This window comes from Protopterus annectens, chromosome 12.part0 (assembly GCF_019279795.1).
Source record: "Protopterus annectens isolate FY-2018-M chromosome 12.part0, PAN1.0, whole genome shotgun sequence".
Classification (NCBI taxonomy): domain Eukaryota; kingdom Metazoa; phylum Chordata; order Ceratodontiformes; family Protopteridae; genus Protopterus; species Protopterus annectens.
The window spans coordinates 1,181,734,821-1,181,754,177 of NC_056746.1; the positions used below are offsets into that span (position 1 = coordinate 1,181,734,821).

Sequence of the window (19,357 nt, forward strand, 5' to 3'; positions counted from 1 at the left end):
GCTGGATTGTATGTCCATTTTCAGTGGAGGCTCGAGGATATAAGCTCCATATGTGAACACAGAGATACAGTAAGGACATCACAATATCATAGAAAACAATTTTTTTCCCCTGATCATATCACACATAATACAAAGAGATGTTATCAGAGATGATGTTATCATGCTAAGTATCAGTTAATTCTTGAGGAAAGAAAATATTTGTTTCCAATGATTATACAGAAAATGAAGAAAACAACCAGGCTCTCTCACCACGAAACTGTATAAAGTCCTGATGTATCCAATCCGGACTTAAAGCTCATATGAAGTGCAGCGGCAAAACAGTAAATCAAGAGCAATGACTTCACTTACTCAGTATGCAGTAAGCATATAAAGTGCAACAGCAAGTCAATAAATCAAGAGCAGTAAATTTCACTTTTTTGCAATAAGTAACAGGTAATCCAGTATACGAACACCAAAAACGTTTATTGTAAGCGCTTTCGCGTGGTCACCACCACGCTTCATCAGACAATGCATATAAAATTCAAAGCATCTATTTATACAGATAAATCTAAAAAGAGCCAAATTAAAACAAATGAATCATGCAATTTTCCAATTAAAAAGTTAATAAAGACTAATTAAGAGGTTTTTGGTTACTACATTCCATTTAAAGGGAGCCTGAGTTTTTAGAAGGGCTAAAATGTTCATATACCATGCTACAGCTAGTTGTCAGTATTAATGGTAAACACTAAAAGATGGTACTGACGATTTAGTGTTTTCAGAAATAATAATAACTAAATTAAATTAAACTACCTGATATTCAATGTGGAAAAGCACATTTAAAACACATTTAATACAAGAACAATAATGACGTATGTATTAAGCATTGCTCTATACAAGTTGCTCTATAAAAATTTTTTACTTTTAAGTAGATAAATAAATAAATAGTTAAATAAATGAATAAATAAATATCTGTTTCATAAAATGTAACTACGACATTAATGGCACCAATGAATTGTATTATTAATGTTTATTAAATTCATAAATGTAGTAATAGATTCAATTATTATAACAAGATCATAAGTTATTATTGTTCATAAATATTTGAAATACATATTTAATATTTAGAGTAAATGAATCTGATATAATGTAGAACATATTAGTTAAAGTATGGTGCATATCAAATAGTTATAGATAAATGAATAAATGAATAAAAGAACAATGTCATATATCTAAACAAGTGTTAATGTTGGTAATTATTAAATATTGAATAATAAATATTAAATATTAAATATTGAATGTTAAATATAAAAGGTTAAATATATATACATACATGTAATTACAATGCAAATGTATAGAATGTATAAGTATGATGTATATAAATATATGTAAATATGGTTGTTTGTGAATTAATTAATTTGATATATAAGAAATAAACGCAAAAACTGTTGATGAAAGATATTAAATTATGCATGTTGAAAAGCCGAACAATGTATGTCATCAAAATGCTATGTGTGTTATACATCTTTCATAGATGAATAAATAAATAAATAAATAAATAGATAGATAAATAAATAGTGATAAATGAATAGGTTTTGTATATGTAATATTTAAATTGAATAAACAAAGTAAGCATGATACAATATAATGAAACTATGATATTAAGTGTAAATACATAGATAAATACAGCTACTAAGGTACAACTACTAGATTACTAAAGAAGACTTTTAAACATTTGTGAGTGGAAAAATTGGAAAATTGATTCGACAAAAGACAATATACATGAGGTACAAAATAGAAAAAATCAATAAAAAAATAATAAAGTTAAAAATCTGAAGTACATGCCATCAATAAATGTTTAGTTGTAAAGTTTTATCTAGCTTCCAGAACCGGTTTAATGGAAACTTGATTGTTAATGCCAGGGGGTATGTGTGCAGCCAATCTTAATATCCATTTTAACTCCCTGTTATTTAGAAGTAAAGAATTAGCCCCACCTCTTTTGTTAGGTGTAACTATCTCAAGTACCTTAAACTCAAAGTTATGGTGGGGCTGCTCCAAAATATGTTTAGCTAATGCGTTTAGTTCATTCTTCTTCTGGATGTCATAAAGATGGCCATATATTCTGTCTTTTAGGCATCTTTTAGTGAGGCCAATATAAAACACTGTACAGTTTTTACATGTGGCCAAGTAAATAAGATTTTTAGTGCAGCAATTAGCATAGAACCTTGGATGAAAACTATAATTCAGAGTAGGATGTTTAAAATCTATTTCTCTTGAGATATAACTGCATCTCCTGCAGTTATAGCAAGGGAAAGTACCTTTCTTGCTACTAGATAATAAACTTAATTCTTCACTAGTATATTTGTCATTACATAGTAACTGTTTTAAATTCGGGCTGTTTTTGAACATAAAATGTGGCTTGTCCCCTATCAATTGTTTGACAAAAGGGTCTATAGTAAGTAGTTTCCAATTGTTATAAAAAACCTTTTTAATGTCATTAATGATGCTAGTAAAATTCAAAATTATGGGTACAAAATCTTTACGTCCTGTGGAATATCTATTGTTTATAGTATTTGTATCTTGATTTCTTGTCAATGTAGTCCTGATAACGTTGTTCCTGGTAGTTGAGACGAGGCCTGAATCATAGCCTCTCTCTCTAAATAATGATTCTAAGTGATCTGCTTCAAGTTGTAAAGAGTGTGAGTCTTTACAGAGTCTTTTTAATCTAATGAATTGACTCTTGATAATGCCAGGAAAGACATACCTAGGGTGCATACTGTCAAAGGATAAGAGTGTATTCCTCCATGTTGGTTTTCTATAAATTGTAGAACTTATGGTACCATCCTTATTAATACTTAGTGTAACATCCAAAAAATTGATGGATTTGGAGGAACATTCCATAGTAAAACGTAAAAAAGTGGAGGTGCTCTCAAGATAGTTCAGAAACTTTACAAAATCAGACTCTGTACCTTCCCATACAATAAAAATATCATCTACAAAGCGTTTATATATTTTTATCTGTGCAAACAGGGGGTGGGTGAATAGGTAAGAACGTTCCCAAGCTAAAACAACCAGGTTGGAATAGGTGTTTGCACACGGGGTACCCATTGCCACCCCCCATTTCTGTAGGTAATACTCATTTAAAAACATAAATACATTATTATTTAGTATCACATCTAGTAGTTGACATACAAGTAACTGTCTATCACTTGAAAAGGATTTATCTAACGTTAGTATGTCTCTTATGGCTTCAATGCCCAAATCATTGGGAATTGAGGTAAAGAGATTTTTCACATCCAAGGTAATCAGAATGTATTCATGATGATGAATGTCTAATTGTATCTCTGATAAACAAGCTAGTAGATGGTAAGTGTCCTTTAAGATAGTATCAAAAGAGTCGACCATTGGTCTGAGTAAAAACTCTACAAAGCAAGAGGCATTAGCAGTGACCCAGTGGTCGCCTGATACTATGGGTCGTAGTGGGATGGGATGAATATTCTTGTGAATTTTCAGGAGTCCTTTAATAATGGGTATGGTAGGATTATCTACCAGTAGATAGCTGTACATTTCTTCATTAATTTGTCTGCAGATGAGCAGATCATATAACATATCTTGTACATTCTTGATTATTGTGTTCACTCTATATAATTCTAATTTTACATACGTGGTCTCATCATTGAGCATTAGGCACATATTAGTATTATAATCAACTCTGTTTAAAACCACAATCCCACCTCCTTTATCGGCAGGTTTAACAGAAATTTTGTCACATTGTTTTAAACATTTCAAGGAATTAAATTCTTCTGGGTTTAAATTGAAGAAACCAGGTTTTATCTTAGTGGAAAATAATTCATAAAAATCCTGTTCACAAATATGTAAAAAACATTCTATGTTATGAGGTAGTGGGGGCATAAAAGTGCTTTTCCGTTTAAAAACAATAGATGCAACATTTTTGTTAGAGTCAGGTTTCTCTTTAAAGAAAACTTTTAAAGCTACTCGTCTACAAAACAATCTTAAATTAATTAAAACATCAGTTAATGTGTCAGAACAAGCTGGAATAAAATTCAGACCACGGTTTAAAAGAGAAATATCAGCATTAGAAAAGTTATAGTCAGAATAGTTATATAGTAAACCAGTCACTTTTTTGTTCGTCTTGTTGATTGGAAGCTTTCCGTAGATAGCTTCCTTTTCCTTGGGCCTCGACTTGTGGACCGTCCTCTGTGCTGAAATCTTTGTTTCACTGGGTATGGTAAAAAGTTTTTTGATGAGGAACCCAAAGGAACTACAATGTTAGAATCTTTCGGTCTGGCTCCTGGATTAATAGCGGATTTTTGTAGCGCTAGTTGATTCGGAGGGGGCGTGTCAGTCACATTAGAAACCATGAAACTACTATTAGTCCCCTCTAAACTAGCGGTAGGCAAAGAAGCATTGATTGGCAGGATGTTATCATTGACAATATTAATAACAGAAGTGCCTTCTACAGATGTAGAACGCTGTATATTGTTCAAATTATCATTTGCACTATTATTCTCATTCTGTATTGAATTATTGCCTCTTGGCCAAACAAATACTTGTCTTAATTTAAAATCTTGAAAGTCTCTTTGTAGCTTACGCATTTTAGTTGCCTTCAGTCTCTCGCTGAAGGCATTTACTTGTAAACATATGTTACGTAGTCTACGAGTACAATATTCTGCTTTAAAACGATGGCTAAGATCTTTAAAGTTAGCATCAACCTTATCTCTTAGTTCAATTTCTAGAGGTGTAAAATAATCAAGGAGAAGCCTGATATACCTGTGTCCGAGGTCAATATTCAGGTCCTGCCATTTTTTGAGGAGTTCTGGATGTGCCTCTCCGTACGACGGCATACACATAACTCGCATCCCTCTCGGCACAATAGAATAATGAAGACAAGCCTCTAGGTGTTGCCTTTGCCAGGCATATCTTTGTAGTTTATACATATCGTCCTCCAATGTTTTGGATATAAGGTTAAAGTCAGATATATTGAAGCCTTCTGTATTTACGGGAGTGACATGCTCAGTTTGCGAAAGGTCCAGAGCCAATAAAGGGTTAGCTTGTGCATGTAATAGATCTTCTAGGTTCACTACTGCTTCCCTCGTCCCTGGAGTATAATCTAGTTCAATATTGACGGTATCCATCGTGTGCTGGCGGTGAAAATAAAGTGAAATGGAGTAATACACAAAAAAACTCTTCACCAGCAGCTGAAGAGAGAGTGCCTGTAACTGGAGGCAGAAGAATGAAGAAAACAACCAGGCTCTCTCACCACGAAACTGTATAAAGTCCTGATGTATCCAATCCGGACTTAAAGCTCATATGAAGTGCAGCGGCAAAACAGTAAATCAAGAGCAATGACTTCACTTACTCAGTATGCAGTAAGCATATAAAGTGCAACAGCAAGTCAATAAATCAAGAGCAGTAAATTTCACTTTTTTGCAATAAGTAACAGGTAATCCAGTATACGAACACCAAAAACGTTTATTGTAAGCGCTTTCGCGTGGTCACCACCACGCTTCATCAGACAATGCATATAAAATTCAAAGCATCTATTTATACAGATAAATCTAAAAAAGAGCGCCAAATTAAAACAAATGAATCATGCAATTTTCCAATTAAAAAGTTAATAAAGACTAATTAAGAGGTTTTTGGTTACTACATTCCATTTAAAGGGAGCCTGAGTTTTTAGAAGGGCTAAAATGTTCATATACCATGCTACAGCTAGTTGTCAGTATTAATGGTAAACACTAAAAGATGGTACTGACGACGAGTGTTTTCAGAAATAATAATAACTAAATTAAATTAAACTACCTGATATTCAATGTGGAAAAGCACATTTAAAACACATTTAATACAAGAACAATAATGACGTATGTATTAAGCATTGCTCTATACAAGTTGCTCTATAAAAATTTTTTACTTTTAAGTAGATAAATAAATAAATAGTTAAATAAATGAATAAATAAATATCTGTTTCATAAAATGTAACTACGATATTAATGGCACCAATGAATTTTATTATTAATGTTTATTAAATTCATAAATGTAGTAATAGATTCAATTATTATAACAAGATCATAAGTTATTATTGTTCATAAATATTTGAAATACATATTTAATATTTAGAGTAAATGAATCTGATATAATGTAGAACATATTAGTTAAAGTATGGTGCATATCAAATAGTTATAGATAAATGAATAAATGAATAAAAGAACAATGTCATATATCTAAACAAGTGTTAATGTTGGTAATTATTAAATATTGAATAATAAATATTAAATATTAAATATTGAATGTTAAATATAAAAGGTTAAATATATATACATACATGTAATTACAATGCAAATGTATAGAATGTATAAGTATGATGTATATAAATATATGTAAATATGGTTGTTTATGAATTAATTAATTTGATATATAAGAAATAAGCAAAAAACTGTTGATGAAAGATATTAAATTATGCATGTTGAAAAGCCGAACAATGTATGTCATCAAAATGCTATGTGTGTTATACATCTTTCATAGATGAATAAATAAATAAATAAATAAATAGATAGATAAATAAATAGTGATAAATGAATAGGTTTTGTATATGTAATATTTAAATTGAATAAACAAAGTAAGCATGATACAATATAATGAAACTATGATATTAAGTGTAAATACATAGATAAATACAGCTACTAAGGTACAACTACTAGATTACTAAAGAAGACTTTTAAACATTTGTGAGTGGAAAAATTGGAAAATTGATTCGACAAAAGACAATATACATGAGGTACAAAATAGAAAAAATCAATAAAAAAATAATAAAGTTAAAAATCTGAAGTACATGCCATCAATAAATGTTTAGTTGTAAAGTTTTATCTAGCTTCCAGAACCGGTTTAATGGAAACTTGATTGTTAATGCCAGGGGGTATGTGTGCAGCCAATCTTTTTTTGTGTATTATACAGAAAATAGGAAAGGTCATTTAGAGAGTGTTATTTGAGAAAGAAAAATATACAGAAGGAGTGGGACAGAACAAAATATACAGAAGAATTCAGACAGAACATTCATGACAAGACTTGTGAAAAATTACTTGAGATATTCACTACTTAAAAGGGCTACAGAAGAGTATACAGTATAGTGGTAAAGTAGAGGAAATCAGAGGATTAGTCAGGGTTGGAACATGGGCATAACCAATGTGTCTTAAGGTGTTTCTTGAGTCTTTGTTTAAAAAGCGGCAGCGAGGGAAGTATAGTTAACTCTTGTGGCAGCATATTCCAGTTTTTTCCAGCGGTATTGTTGAATAAGGAGTTACCTGCCATGTTATTAGACTTGCTTGTATTAGCAAGAAGTTTCCTGGAAAATCATAAGGAATTGAGATTTCTATAAGGGGTAATAAGGTTGGAAAGTATAGGGGTGTTGTTTGGTTGGTAAAATATTTTATGAACTATGGTAAGTTGTGAAAGTATCAAAATGTTATTAAGTTCTAACCATTCAAGTTGCTGTAGGTTCAGACAATGGTGAGTTCGATAATGGCTCCCAGTGGCAAATCTGGCTATATTGTTATAGGAGTTGGCTAGTTTGACAAGATTAGTTTTTTTAGGTTAGTGTATTTGGGTGAAGCATACAAAAGAGATGAGATTAAATGGGAGTGAGCAATTTTAACTCTAGATGTTGGGGTTAAGAAAGGTTTTATTCTACATAAGGAGCCAATTTTCCTGTTTACTGTTTTAATGGTATTGTTAATATAGTTAAAGGTGAGATTGTTATCAATTGTGATGCCTAGCAGTTTGGTGGAGGAGTCTGTGGATATAAGGGTGCCATTAGTGGATTTTATTGAGAAATCAATGGGGGAGGGGGACTTAGTGTTAGGCGAGAAGAGCAAGAGCTTGGTCTTTTTAGCATTCAACAGGAGGAAGCATTTCAAGAACCAAGCTTCTACTGTGCTAAAGACTTTCTGGGTTAGGGTTTGAAGTTCAGATGAAGTATTGGCAGTACATATGAGCGTGGAATCATTTGCATATTGTATAGTGGTTGCTTGAGGGATTACAGCATGGAGGTCATTGATGAACAAGGAGAAAAGGAAAGGACCTAGAATGGAGCCCTGAGGGACTCAAAGGGAGATGGGCAAGTGGGAGGATAACTCATTCTCCCAGAGAACTGCTTGTTGCCTATTATTAAGGTAGGATTTAAACCAGAGGATAGCCTTGTTGTCTAGAGACAGGGATTCAAGGATATTTATAAGTAAGGAGTGGTTAACCATATCAAAAGCTTTAGATAAATCAATAAAAAGTGCTGAGGAAAGGCTATTGCTATTACGGTTACGGTTGATGGAGTTGGTGAAAGAAAGGAGAGCAGTAGTGGTGCTGTGGTAGGGCCTGAAGCCATGTTGGCAGTTTGCCAAGATATTGTGTTGGGTTAAGTGGTCCATTAGCTGGTGATGAATGCATTTTTCCATAACCTTAGCTAGGGGTGATGAGAGCTATAGGCCTGTAATTGGAATAATCATTAGAGTTACCACCTTTATGCAAAGGGATTATATGGGAGATTTTCCAAATGTCTGGGATATTTCCTTCGTTGATGGTTCTACTTATAAGGATAGATATAGGGTAGGTTACTGATTTAGCAGCTATTTGTAGATATTCTGACGGTAACTGGTCAGCAGAGGGGGTGCACGGCTTAAGTTTTTGGATGATTTTTTTGGATGTAGGCAGTAGAGATGGGTTGAAGTTGGAAGGTAGGTAGAATGTCAGGTTAAGGGATAAGGAGAATAGTGCTGTCTATGGATAGTTGATGGGCTAAGGATTGTATAGTGTCTGTAAAAAAGGTGTTAAAGGCATTGGCAATTTGCTGGGGGGTATTATTATCAGCTCCTAGTGGGGATGGTGTGCTAGAGTGACCCGGATTAAGTAGTCTATTAAAGCTTGACCAGAACTTTTGAGGATTATTATGGTGAGTTTGCTGTAGTTTACAATAGTAGTTCTTTTTATCAGTGAGAATAGCTCTTTTTGTGATATTTCTCAGTTGTCTAAAGGTTTGATTATCAGAGATGGATTTAGTAGCACTCCATTTAGACCAAGATTTGTTCCTTAGTAATATCTTTTGTCTAGTATCTTTTGACAGCCAAGAGGCAGTCTTGGACTTCATTCTAACAGTTCGTTTGGGTGCATGCTCATCTATGATTGTTTGGAATTTAGAGTTGAAACAGCCTCTTCAAGAGGGAGAGTGTTTAGAGGGTTCCAGTCACAGGCGTCAAGTTCATTTTGGAAAGCTATACGGTTAAAATGCTTATTTGACATTAAAATCCTGAATGTGGGGGAGTTAGGAATGCCATTCTTTTGTCTTGCAATGTAAGTCAAAGTATGATCACTCACATCATCAGGTAAGGTTCCAACTTTATAAGTTTGTTGTCTGTTTGTAAGAATCCAATCTAAGATGCACTCTTTTTTATTTGGTTTGTTAATTCTAGTAGTGGAGGTGACTGGTTAAAGCCATGTAGGTTAATATGTAAGGAAGGGTTGTCAGTGTTGATACACTTCCAGTCAGTATTAAAGTCCCCTAATATTATTGTTTCTTGTGGATAGGTAGTGGAAATCCAGCTTAGAATATTCTCTATAGTAGTGTTATTATTACCTGGAGGAAGGTCCATGTTCCAAGGACTTTTGTATCATCTTCATTTTGGAGTTTGGTGTTGTCTATACTATAAGATAGGTTGACGGACTGTTTACTAAATGTGATGGTATTGCATTTTTATGCATTTAGTTTTAGCCTATTTTCTCTGTACAGCTATCAACATATGTGCAACTTCAAGTTTTAGCTTCTGCAAGTCATAAGGGGATTTAAAGAGGACACCTAGTCTACAGTACCTGCAAAAGTTGTTAACCAGAGATCACTCTTTTTGCTTTGGAGATCATGTATATGTTAAATAATTGAGATCCTAGCATGTCTCCCTTAGGGACTCCACTGGTTACCTTCCCCACCTTACTTCTTACTTTAATGACCACATCCCTATTCTGACACCCTCCTTCCTTCTAGTAGTACAAATGTAGACTGCTTTTAAACTTCTTCCACTTTTCTGCCAACTTAATTTTCTTGTCACTTCACTACTGCTTTTGTTACCCTTATATGAAGGCAAGTACATACAGGATGGAATTATTTTGAATTTTAAACTAGGCCAATGTCAAAAAATGAAAGTTCACATTCAAATAATGCAAGTGTAAAGCATAAAATACAATAAACAATGTCAAATTAAGTAATTCATTAAAATAAATGACTATAAAAATGTAAGAAAGTAACATGATTGGAAGAGCAGCACATCAGTCAGCCATACCACACTGTAAAACAGAAATCTGAAATGAGTAAAAAGGAAACTCCTTGTAGTCAGGATGCCAAGTCAATGGTCTCCCTAATGGAATACAGTGTCTCAAAACACTGGAAAAAAATGCTTGTCTCCTGTATTAACACTGCCCTTCCTTAAACTTTGTATTAATGTAGGCAGGGTGCAAGTCACCTGCACACCACCGATCTTATATATATATATATATTATACACACATATATATATATATACACACACACACACACACACACACACACACATATATGCATACATACACAAACACACAATATATTTATAAAATAAATACAAGTGCTGCCACCAGACCGTAGGACATAAAACTTTAATAAAACAACAAAATAAAATCAGATAAGCACTTTCAGGTAACACACAGACCCTTCATCAAATCTAATACCATTGAAAAAGACACTGCAATTTAAAATACTTAAAAAAAACAATCAGCTGCTAGAGTTCAGGGCAAAGCACTTTTGGCCTTCTTCCTTAATCGCTGCGCTTTTAGAGCTGGTTTCAATGGAATGTTCGCATTCAAGCCTGGAAAAACACAGGCTTGTAACTCAGCAATCCATTTCATCTCATTCTTTTCAGTTTTCAAGGTAATGTCACCTCCTTTAATAATAATCCTTGTCAATTCCAGAGCCATAAATCTAAAATATTACCCTTCCACCTCACTAACGTGCTTAAAAAGAGGATTTTTGGTATATTTAAGCTTGATGTCACTTACATGCTTCGAGATGCGTTCTTTAAAGCATTTATCAGTTTTACCAATATAGAAGCATGTACATAAGCCACAAACTGCTGCATATACTAAGTGCTTAGTTCTACAGTCTGCATAACTGTCACAGTAAAATTTTTTGGCCAGTTCGTGGATGTATAAACTCATCAGTAGTGGAGACATACTTGCAGCATGTACATAACTTACATGGAAAGGTACCTTTTCTCTGGGTAACCGGTGCTGAAATATCCAGGGAGGAACAACATAATAATTGCTTCAAATTCTTGTTGTGTCCATACATAAAAGTTGGTTCTGGACAAACTAGGTCTTTAAGTAAAGGATCTAACATCAACATTTTCCAGTGGGACCTTATGACATCGCTTACTTGCCTGATATCACCTGCATATGTAAGTTTAATTCAATTTCATACCACTATGATTCATCCTCTCGTTGTCGTACTACTTGTTCAGAAACAGGGGGTTGAGGAATGGTAGTAGAGGTTGACCCACTGGTAAAAAGTGGTTGCGCTCTGCCCTAAGTGGCTTTATACCATTAAGTTCTTTATCTGTTTCAGTCTCTTTATAACCCCTCTCAAGGGGTTCTTCCTTTAAATTCTTAATCAAACCATCAAAGTCATTATCCCCATTACAAAGTCTTGACATCATATATGCTTGATTTTAACAACATTAGTGAAATTATAAGCAAGGTGCATGCTATTTTGGCATAATAAATAGTTTCTTTTGCTTTCTTTCTTAAACAATCTTGTGTTGAGTTTATTATGCCCATCTTTAAAGATCTCAATGTCCAAAAAACTTACGCTAGTAGCAGAGAAACATTTTGCGTTTTGTGGATGACATCTACCTAATCTGAAAAGTGTTGCTTTGATTGTATCTGCTCTAGTTTCTGAAAAAAAAAAATACTTGTTTCCCGCCTTTCTGAACTAGTAGAGTCCAGTTTTCAGGTTATTGCTGAATCCAGGGCTGTGTTATAAGTTTCTGTGTTGCCCATACCTTACTTGGATAGAAGGAAGTTTCTCTGTTCAACTGTGAGAGAGGGGAGTGTTCAGCAGCCTATCTGTCCCTGGAGGAGTGGTTTCAGCCCAGAAGTTAGTAGTTTATTGGCCATTTTGGGCTAATTTTGATTGTATCTGCTCTATTTTCTGAAAAAAAAAAAAAACACAAAAAAAACTTGTTTCCTGCCTTTCTGAACTAGTACAGTCCAGTTTTCAGGTTATTGCTGAATCCAGGGCTGTATTACAAGTTTCTCTGTTGCCCATACCTTACTTGGATAGAAGGAAGTTTCTCGGTTCACCTGTGAGAGAGGGGAGCTTTGAGCAGCCTATCTGTCCCAGGAGGAGTGGTTTCAGCCCAGAAGTTAGTAGTTTAACGGCCATTTTGGGCTAATTTCTATTTCTTTCACTTCCCTGCTATAAAAACCGCATTTGTGCGGTTTTGTGCACCGGGCAGCGCTGTTTAGCTAGAGTTAAACTATTCTCGGCTCCACAAAGTCTACTCTTCAATTTTTCCCCTTGGAACTAAACAAACCTTCAAGTTTAGCAGTCAAACCATTCATTTCACAGTCAAGCACTTGCTTAAGCCTCATAGCAAGCACTAATTAACCCTAGCACTAGACCCCCCTACACTGTCCAGAAGGACAAGGCTCTCTATTCGTCCCACCACCCAATTATAAAAACAGCTTACTCTACCTATTCAGGCATGTCCAAAGGGCAGTTTCTGGTGTATTCTCCAGTCCAACTGGTGAATCTGGGCATTTTGAGGCAATGTTACAACTGCCTCATGTGCACAGACAACCCTCTCCTCCTACCACCAAACACTAATATATGCAAGAGATGTAATTATACAGCCATACTGGAGGCAAAGCTCTCTCAACCCAAGACTGGAACTGACAGTCAAGAGGAGAAGGGTAATACTTGCAACACACCACCAGTCTCACATAGACCTAATAAACAAACACCGGCAAATAACACACATGAATACATGAAAACATACTCGGAGGCTCTAAATAAAAATCTGCAAAAACAACAGAGACCTCCAAAGCAGACATCCAAGCAACCTCCACACCCCATCACCAACCATGAAACACATACTTTACAAAATCAGTGTGCCACGCAATCACAGCCCTTAACGCAAAATAACATACCCAACACACTAGTAATAGGCGACTCTATAGTCAGGCACACTGATGTCCCACTATCTAGGCTGGACAAGGAAAAGGTTACAGTCAGCTACCTGTTGGGTGCCAGGATCCGCATAACACAAGCACTCGAGTCACTCCAGAACAAGTACAAATACAACTCTGTCATTGTACATGTTGGTGTGAATGACCTGAGACGTACCTCCCTGGATTACATGAAAAGAGACATGGAAGAGCTCTCTGATCATGTAGCCCAGGCCGGTATGACCCTGACCCTGAGTAGTATCCTGCCCTCACCAAGAATGATGCCACAGTATAAAGAAAAAATTATCAATTTCAATAATTGTCTAAGTTTCTGGTGTCATTCAAAGGGGATCCAGTATCTGTAAACCTGGGATGACATGCTCGACAAGCCACGTTGCTTCGCAAGAGATGGCTTGCACATGTCACCCTTAGGCTTTCAAATACTGGCCAAGGCTCTTGCCGCCCCCATAGTTCCTTTTTTAGGCAAGGCTCAAAAGATAAACCCACCACCATAAATAGCACAAGCAACCAAAAACCGAGGGTAATGCTACTCAACGCCAGAAGTCTAAACCTCAAAATGCACACACTTGAGGCACTCCTCAGTATGGAGAACATAGACATCTGTGCAGTAACAGAAACCTGGTCTAAGGCTCCTGAGAGCACCCCAGCACTACTAGGCTATAACTCATACCATACCTCTCAGCCACAGAACCAGGACCAAAACACAAAAGGCGGGGGTGTATCCATATTCATCAAGGATACCCACACCTCCAGGTTAGTGACGCAGCACAATGCATCAGAGATCATCCATGTGCAACTAACAATGGGCAAAACTGCAATCCAAATTGTAGCTTGCTACAGATGACCCACCATCGCCCAGGACCCCCATTCCGTATTTCTGGAGACACTGGGAAATATGAAGGTCCTACCAAACACCCTAATACTGGGCGATTTCAATTACCCAAACATAAACTGGGAGAAAAACTCAAGTACTAACTCCCTTGCCCAACCCTTCCTATAATTTAAAAACTTGAATGCCCTGGAACAAACTGGTCAACACCCCCACCAGAGGGAACAACATATTGGACCTGGTCATCACCAACATGGGTGATCGGTGTTCCATACCTGAGGTCAACCCCTCGCTGGTTAGATCAGACCATAGACTAATCACTCTGGATATCCACATTCCGCCCCCACCCCCAATCAAGGAAACCACCATGAAAAACTTTTCGAAAGCAAACTTCACATTACTTAAGACCAAGGTGGAAAGGTTCACAGCACCCCCATGCTAAAGGGCAATGCTGTCCAAGCTGCTGAAACCTTTACAAAGGCACTCTATGAGCATCAGCAGGAATGCATGGATCATGCTATCTCAAGTAAAACCAAGACTCACTCCTCCAAGAAAAGGAAACCAGTCTGGTGGACCCCTGCCATAAACAAGCTATACAACAGAAGGAGGAAACTAGTACAGAAAAGAGTAAAATCCCAAGAAGGAAAGATATCCCTGATCAGTATCTGCAAGAAACTATGATCCCTCATTATATCATCCAAGGCTAATTTAGAAAGAAAAATTGCCAATGACTCCAAAGATAACCACAAAGCATTCTTTAGCTATGTCAAGAACCTAAGTGGAAACTCTCAAATCTGCTCCGAGTTAGTGCAGAATGGCACAAAATACACTGAACCGACTGATATTGCAAACATTCTGGCAGACAGGTTTAGTGCAAACTTCACCCACCTCTCACCCCCTAAAGGGCCCATAACCATACCAGAAGAATGTAGGTCCCCGTCAATTACCGACACACAGGTTAAAACAGTCCTATCCAAAGCCAAAAACACAGCATCAAAGGGACCGGACGGTGTACCAGGCTGTGTCTTACAAGAGCTCTAAAATTAACTAACCCCTCACCTAAACAAGCTGTTCAAACTCAGCCTCTCTACAGGCTGCGTACCCACAGAGTGGCGCACAGCAACAGTTATCCCACTCCACAAAGGTGGAGCCACAACGGACCCCAGGAACTATCGCCCTATAAGCCTGACTAGCCTGGTCTGCAAGGCTATGGAATGCATCATCACGGAACTCATTAAAAGAGACATTGGGAACCTCCAAACCTTGGACCCTACCCTGTTTGGCTTTGTTAAGGGCAGATCATACCTACTAAACCTGGTGGACTTCTTTGAAATGGTTACCAAGGCATTAGACAAGGGAAAGGAGGTCCACACAGCCTACCTAGACCTCGCAAAGGCTTTCAACACCATTCCCCATTCTAGTACTATAGACAAACTTACCAGTTTGAACATAAACCCCTACGTCACGAGATGGGTTGCCAACTGGCTCATGGATAGAACCCACATGGTGAGAGTTGAAGGCTCTACGTCCAACTCTAAACTGGTTACAAGTGGCGTTCCCCCAGGGCTCAGTCCTAGGACCCCTCCTGTTCGGTATATACTTCTCAGAGGTACAGGCAAGCACAGGAGGACTATGGCTGACCAAGTTCGCAGACGACTGCAAACTAGGGGCCATAACTAATTCTCCAGATGGGTCTCACTGAGACGGATACCTGGTGTCAAAATCATGGCCTCAAGCTAAATGCCAAAAAGTGCATAATCATCCCCTTTGGAAAAAAACAAAGCAACTGCGAACTACCACATAGGTGGTAGTCCTGTAAATACAGAAAATGTAATAAGGGATCTGGGGACCCAAGTAGATAGTAATCTCTCCTTTGATAATCATATTACCAAGGTGGTTAGAAAATCCTTCTATGTGGCCCACCTAATCACAAAAGTGTTCGCATCTAGAACAAAAGAGGTTATTGTGCCTCTACTCATCACTCATTAGACCCATCATAGAAAACAACGCCCCATTTGGGATGTACCTTACAAGACACCTGCAACAGCTGGAAAGGCCACAAAAGTACCTCCCCAAGAGGATTACTGGCCTCAAACAGATGCCCTATGCAGCCCAACTCAAGAAACTCCAGCTGTACTCGGATGCATACCGCTTACTCAGAGGTGATCTCTGCCTGACATACAAGGCCATGTCCAACCCAGAATTGATGGACATGCTCCACCTAAAAAAAAAAAACAAATCCCGGAGAGCCACACGCTCTAGAGATATAAACCTCACCAAAAAGATAAAAAGGACATGCTGGAGGGATAGATTCCTATCCCAGAGACACCCCATGCTTTGGAACAGGATTCCAATATATATCAGGCAGAGCCCCTCACTAACACTCTTCAAGAGAAACCTTGACAGGTGGATGGGAAACAGAAAATTTACCCCGGGGATCACTGCAGTAGCTCTGCTGGTCAGTGGTGTAGGGAACTAATGGCTCTGCTGGACAGAGACACAAGGAACTAATCTAAGGGGGTGGCGAAAGCCAACACATTCTGTCTAGGCTTATAAATGCCCTTGGGAAGATAGCCTAATACTTACCTATGAACCTATGGAATGATGACACAGATATCCTACGAGACTTTGTGAGCTATATGGAGGGGACAACCAGGTTTCTGAAGTTAAAGTTAAATTTCTCTGCTACCAGCATAAGTTTTTTATCTTTTATCCAGTTTTCAGAACTGCAAAAAAAAAAAAAAAAAAAAAAAAAAAAACACCTAGAGAGAAAAGCTTTGTAACATAATACCAAGCCAGATTTCAAGTGAAGTTAATCAACCTAACATGCCTTTGAGTTGTATCAGGAAACCCAAATGCTCAAAGAAAACTCAAGGGAGTGCATAAACACAAAATCACACCAACCACTGTGCCACATATGTAGTAATCCTACAAGCATGCATGTTGAATACAATTTTTATTTTAATTATATGGTTAGTGGACTGGGTGTCATAGGTCCATTTTTAGCCATATGAAGTGAAATATAATGCAAAGATAAACCATCACCTGCAATACAGTTAGGTAGTCTCTACACATTCAGACCATTAATAGACCTAGACATAAATCTTGTACTAATACAGAGAAAAAAATGTAAAGTAGAAAAACCAAGTGTTACATTACACATTTAAGGTAAATTGCTTAATAGTAATTAAACTGGTATCTGCAACCAATTATGGTGTGCAAAATACCAATAGTAGTACCGGTTCTAAACTACACATATATTCCTAGTTTGAGGTCCCAGTTTCATCAATTTATAATGCACACAAATGAAACTACAGCTGGATTTTTCACTGCTGTCCATACTTAAATTTCTCTGAGATTGTTCGACCGTAAAGTTTGTGGGAGAGAAGACCCGACCCCCCCACACACACACAAACATAGAGGGATGTGTAATGCAGAGGGTGCCTCAAAAAACATTTCTTTTTGGTGCATTTTCTCTTCCTTAAACAGGTTAGAAAAAATAACTGTCAACAAAATGACGATAAAAATGTGCCGATATGTTGTGTTTAGATAGAATTTTTTCTTCTTTCGGCTTTTCCCGGTTAGGAGTCGAGGTTAGACAAATATATAAATATACACACACATATATATCTATACACATATATATACATATCTATTGATATATGTGTATGTATATATATATATATATATATATATATATATATATATATATATATATGCACACACCCCTATATATATACTATCAAATGTATTAAAATGTCTGTGGTAGTGTCATTTGCAGATAAAAAGAACCAGTAATTTAGTTCTGCACAGGGCAAGATTAAATTCAATTCAGCCAAGGTAGAGTGAAGTAATGCTATCCTCAATCCTCCTTTCAATCAAATGGGTAAGAATGTTCCTTCATGTACATACATACACACACACACACATATATACATACATACACATACTTACACACACAATATTATAAGAACATATTTCTATCACAGACCACCGTTCAAGTGATTTGTATATGAAAGAAATACATGTACCACGTTAAAAACCTAATACAAAGAAAAAAAGACATACCTCAACTTGGTTCCCCACAAAGTGGCCATCTCCTTCTACGCTGATGGAGAAGTCATAGTACCCACTGGCTGGTCTAGCTTCCATGAAGTTTAGTTCAAAAATATCACTAGAAAAATGGAATTTAACAAAATCAGAATTTTCTGTGATTTCAGTGTCCACAGTTCAGAAATAGCCTTATTTGTCAGTTTTCAGACAGCTTTCAGTCAGCTGAATGGAAGGGTCTGTTCACTGCAAAATGCCACATGAATCAAAGATGGTAACGCAGACAGAGAAGCAAGAGAGGAAAGCTGCTGACGTTATCAGCATAAAGATACTCAATAAATATACATACAGAGTCTGATATCCAGACAACCAACACTTCCTACGGTAAAGATTTAGAATCAAGACAGAAATTAACAATATTGTAGTCCTATATATCTACAAATCATCCTCTCAGGTCAGGTGACACTTTGCACAGACTGATCAGAAACACATCCTCTCCCGAACTTGACCACTCTCCACCAAGGGTGTAACCATGATTTTAAACATGTTTGCAACAGGAAATGCAAATCAGAAGCAGCATTGATGGGTACGTAAGGGCAGCTACAAAACAGAACACTTTATGCAAAAGCAAGTGCTGTGGGACATTTAAGGTGGTGAATAAAAGTACTCAGGAAAACAAAAAAAATGACTATATTAATAAGGAAATGGGGCAGCCTGACAATATGGTACTATCAGAGAATTTGAGAAAACAAGTTGTTGTGAGGGAAGCCATCTATCTACCATTAACAGCTTGCAAACGCAGACCGTTTTCACACTGTGAACTCTGTTCTTTTTAATGTAACTTTTAGTTATGCATTTTAGTAAACTATGTGCTCGTCTAATTTACATAATACAGACCAATTCTGTACTGAAAAAGAACAGTTGAGTTCATATTCCCATTGATTAACAAATGCTTCTAAATGCACTGTATAAGAACGTTCTGAATAAGGACAAAATTGCAGTCAAATCATAAAATACCAAATCTGCAGACTAGAATTAAAAAAAAAAAAAAAAAAAAAAAAAACACTTAAAAGGAAACAAAATATAACTGCCTCATAAAGATAAAACAACAAAAATGAATAAGATAAAGGGTAGGAAAAATTAAAATCTTATTCTGTGGGTGTTCAGCATATTAAATATGGATTAAAAGCACACTTCTGATGTTAAAACAGCAACAAATCAAAGTAGTAGT

The 19,357-nt window shown here is 36.4% G+C and overlaps 1 protein-coding gene across 2 annotated transcripts in view; it reads right to left on the reverse strand.

The window, feature by feature from the left end:
- RPN2 (ribophorin II) overlaps positions 1-19,357 on the reverse strand; it is a gene marked incomplete in the record, with an annotated part of 690,715 nt that overhangs the window by 434,138 nt on the left and 237,220 nt on the right. For both annotated transcript variants that reach the window (XM_044090218.1, XM_044090217.1), the window contains 1 exon segment: positions 18,145-18,250. In XM_044090218.1, the coding sequence (XP_043946153.1) occupies positions 18,145-18,250 (106 nt within the window).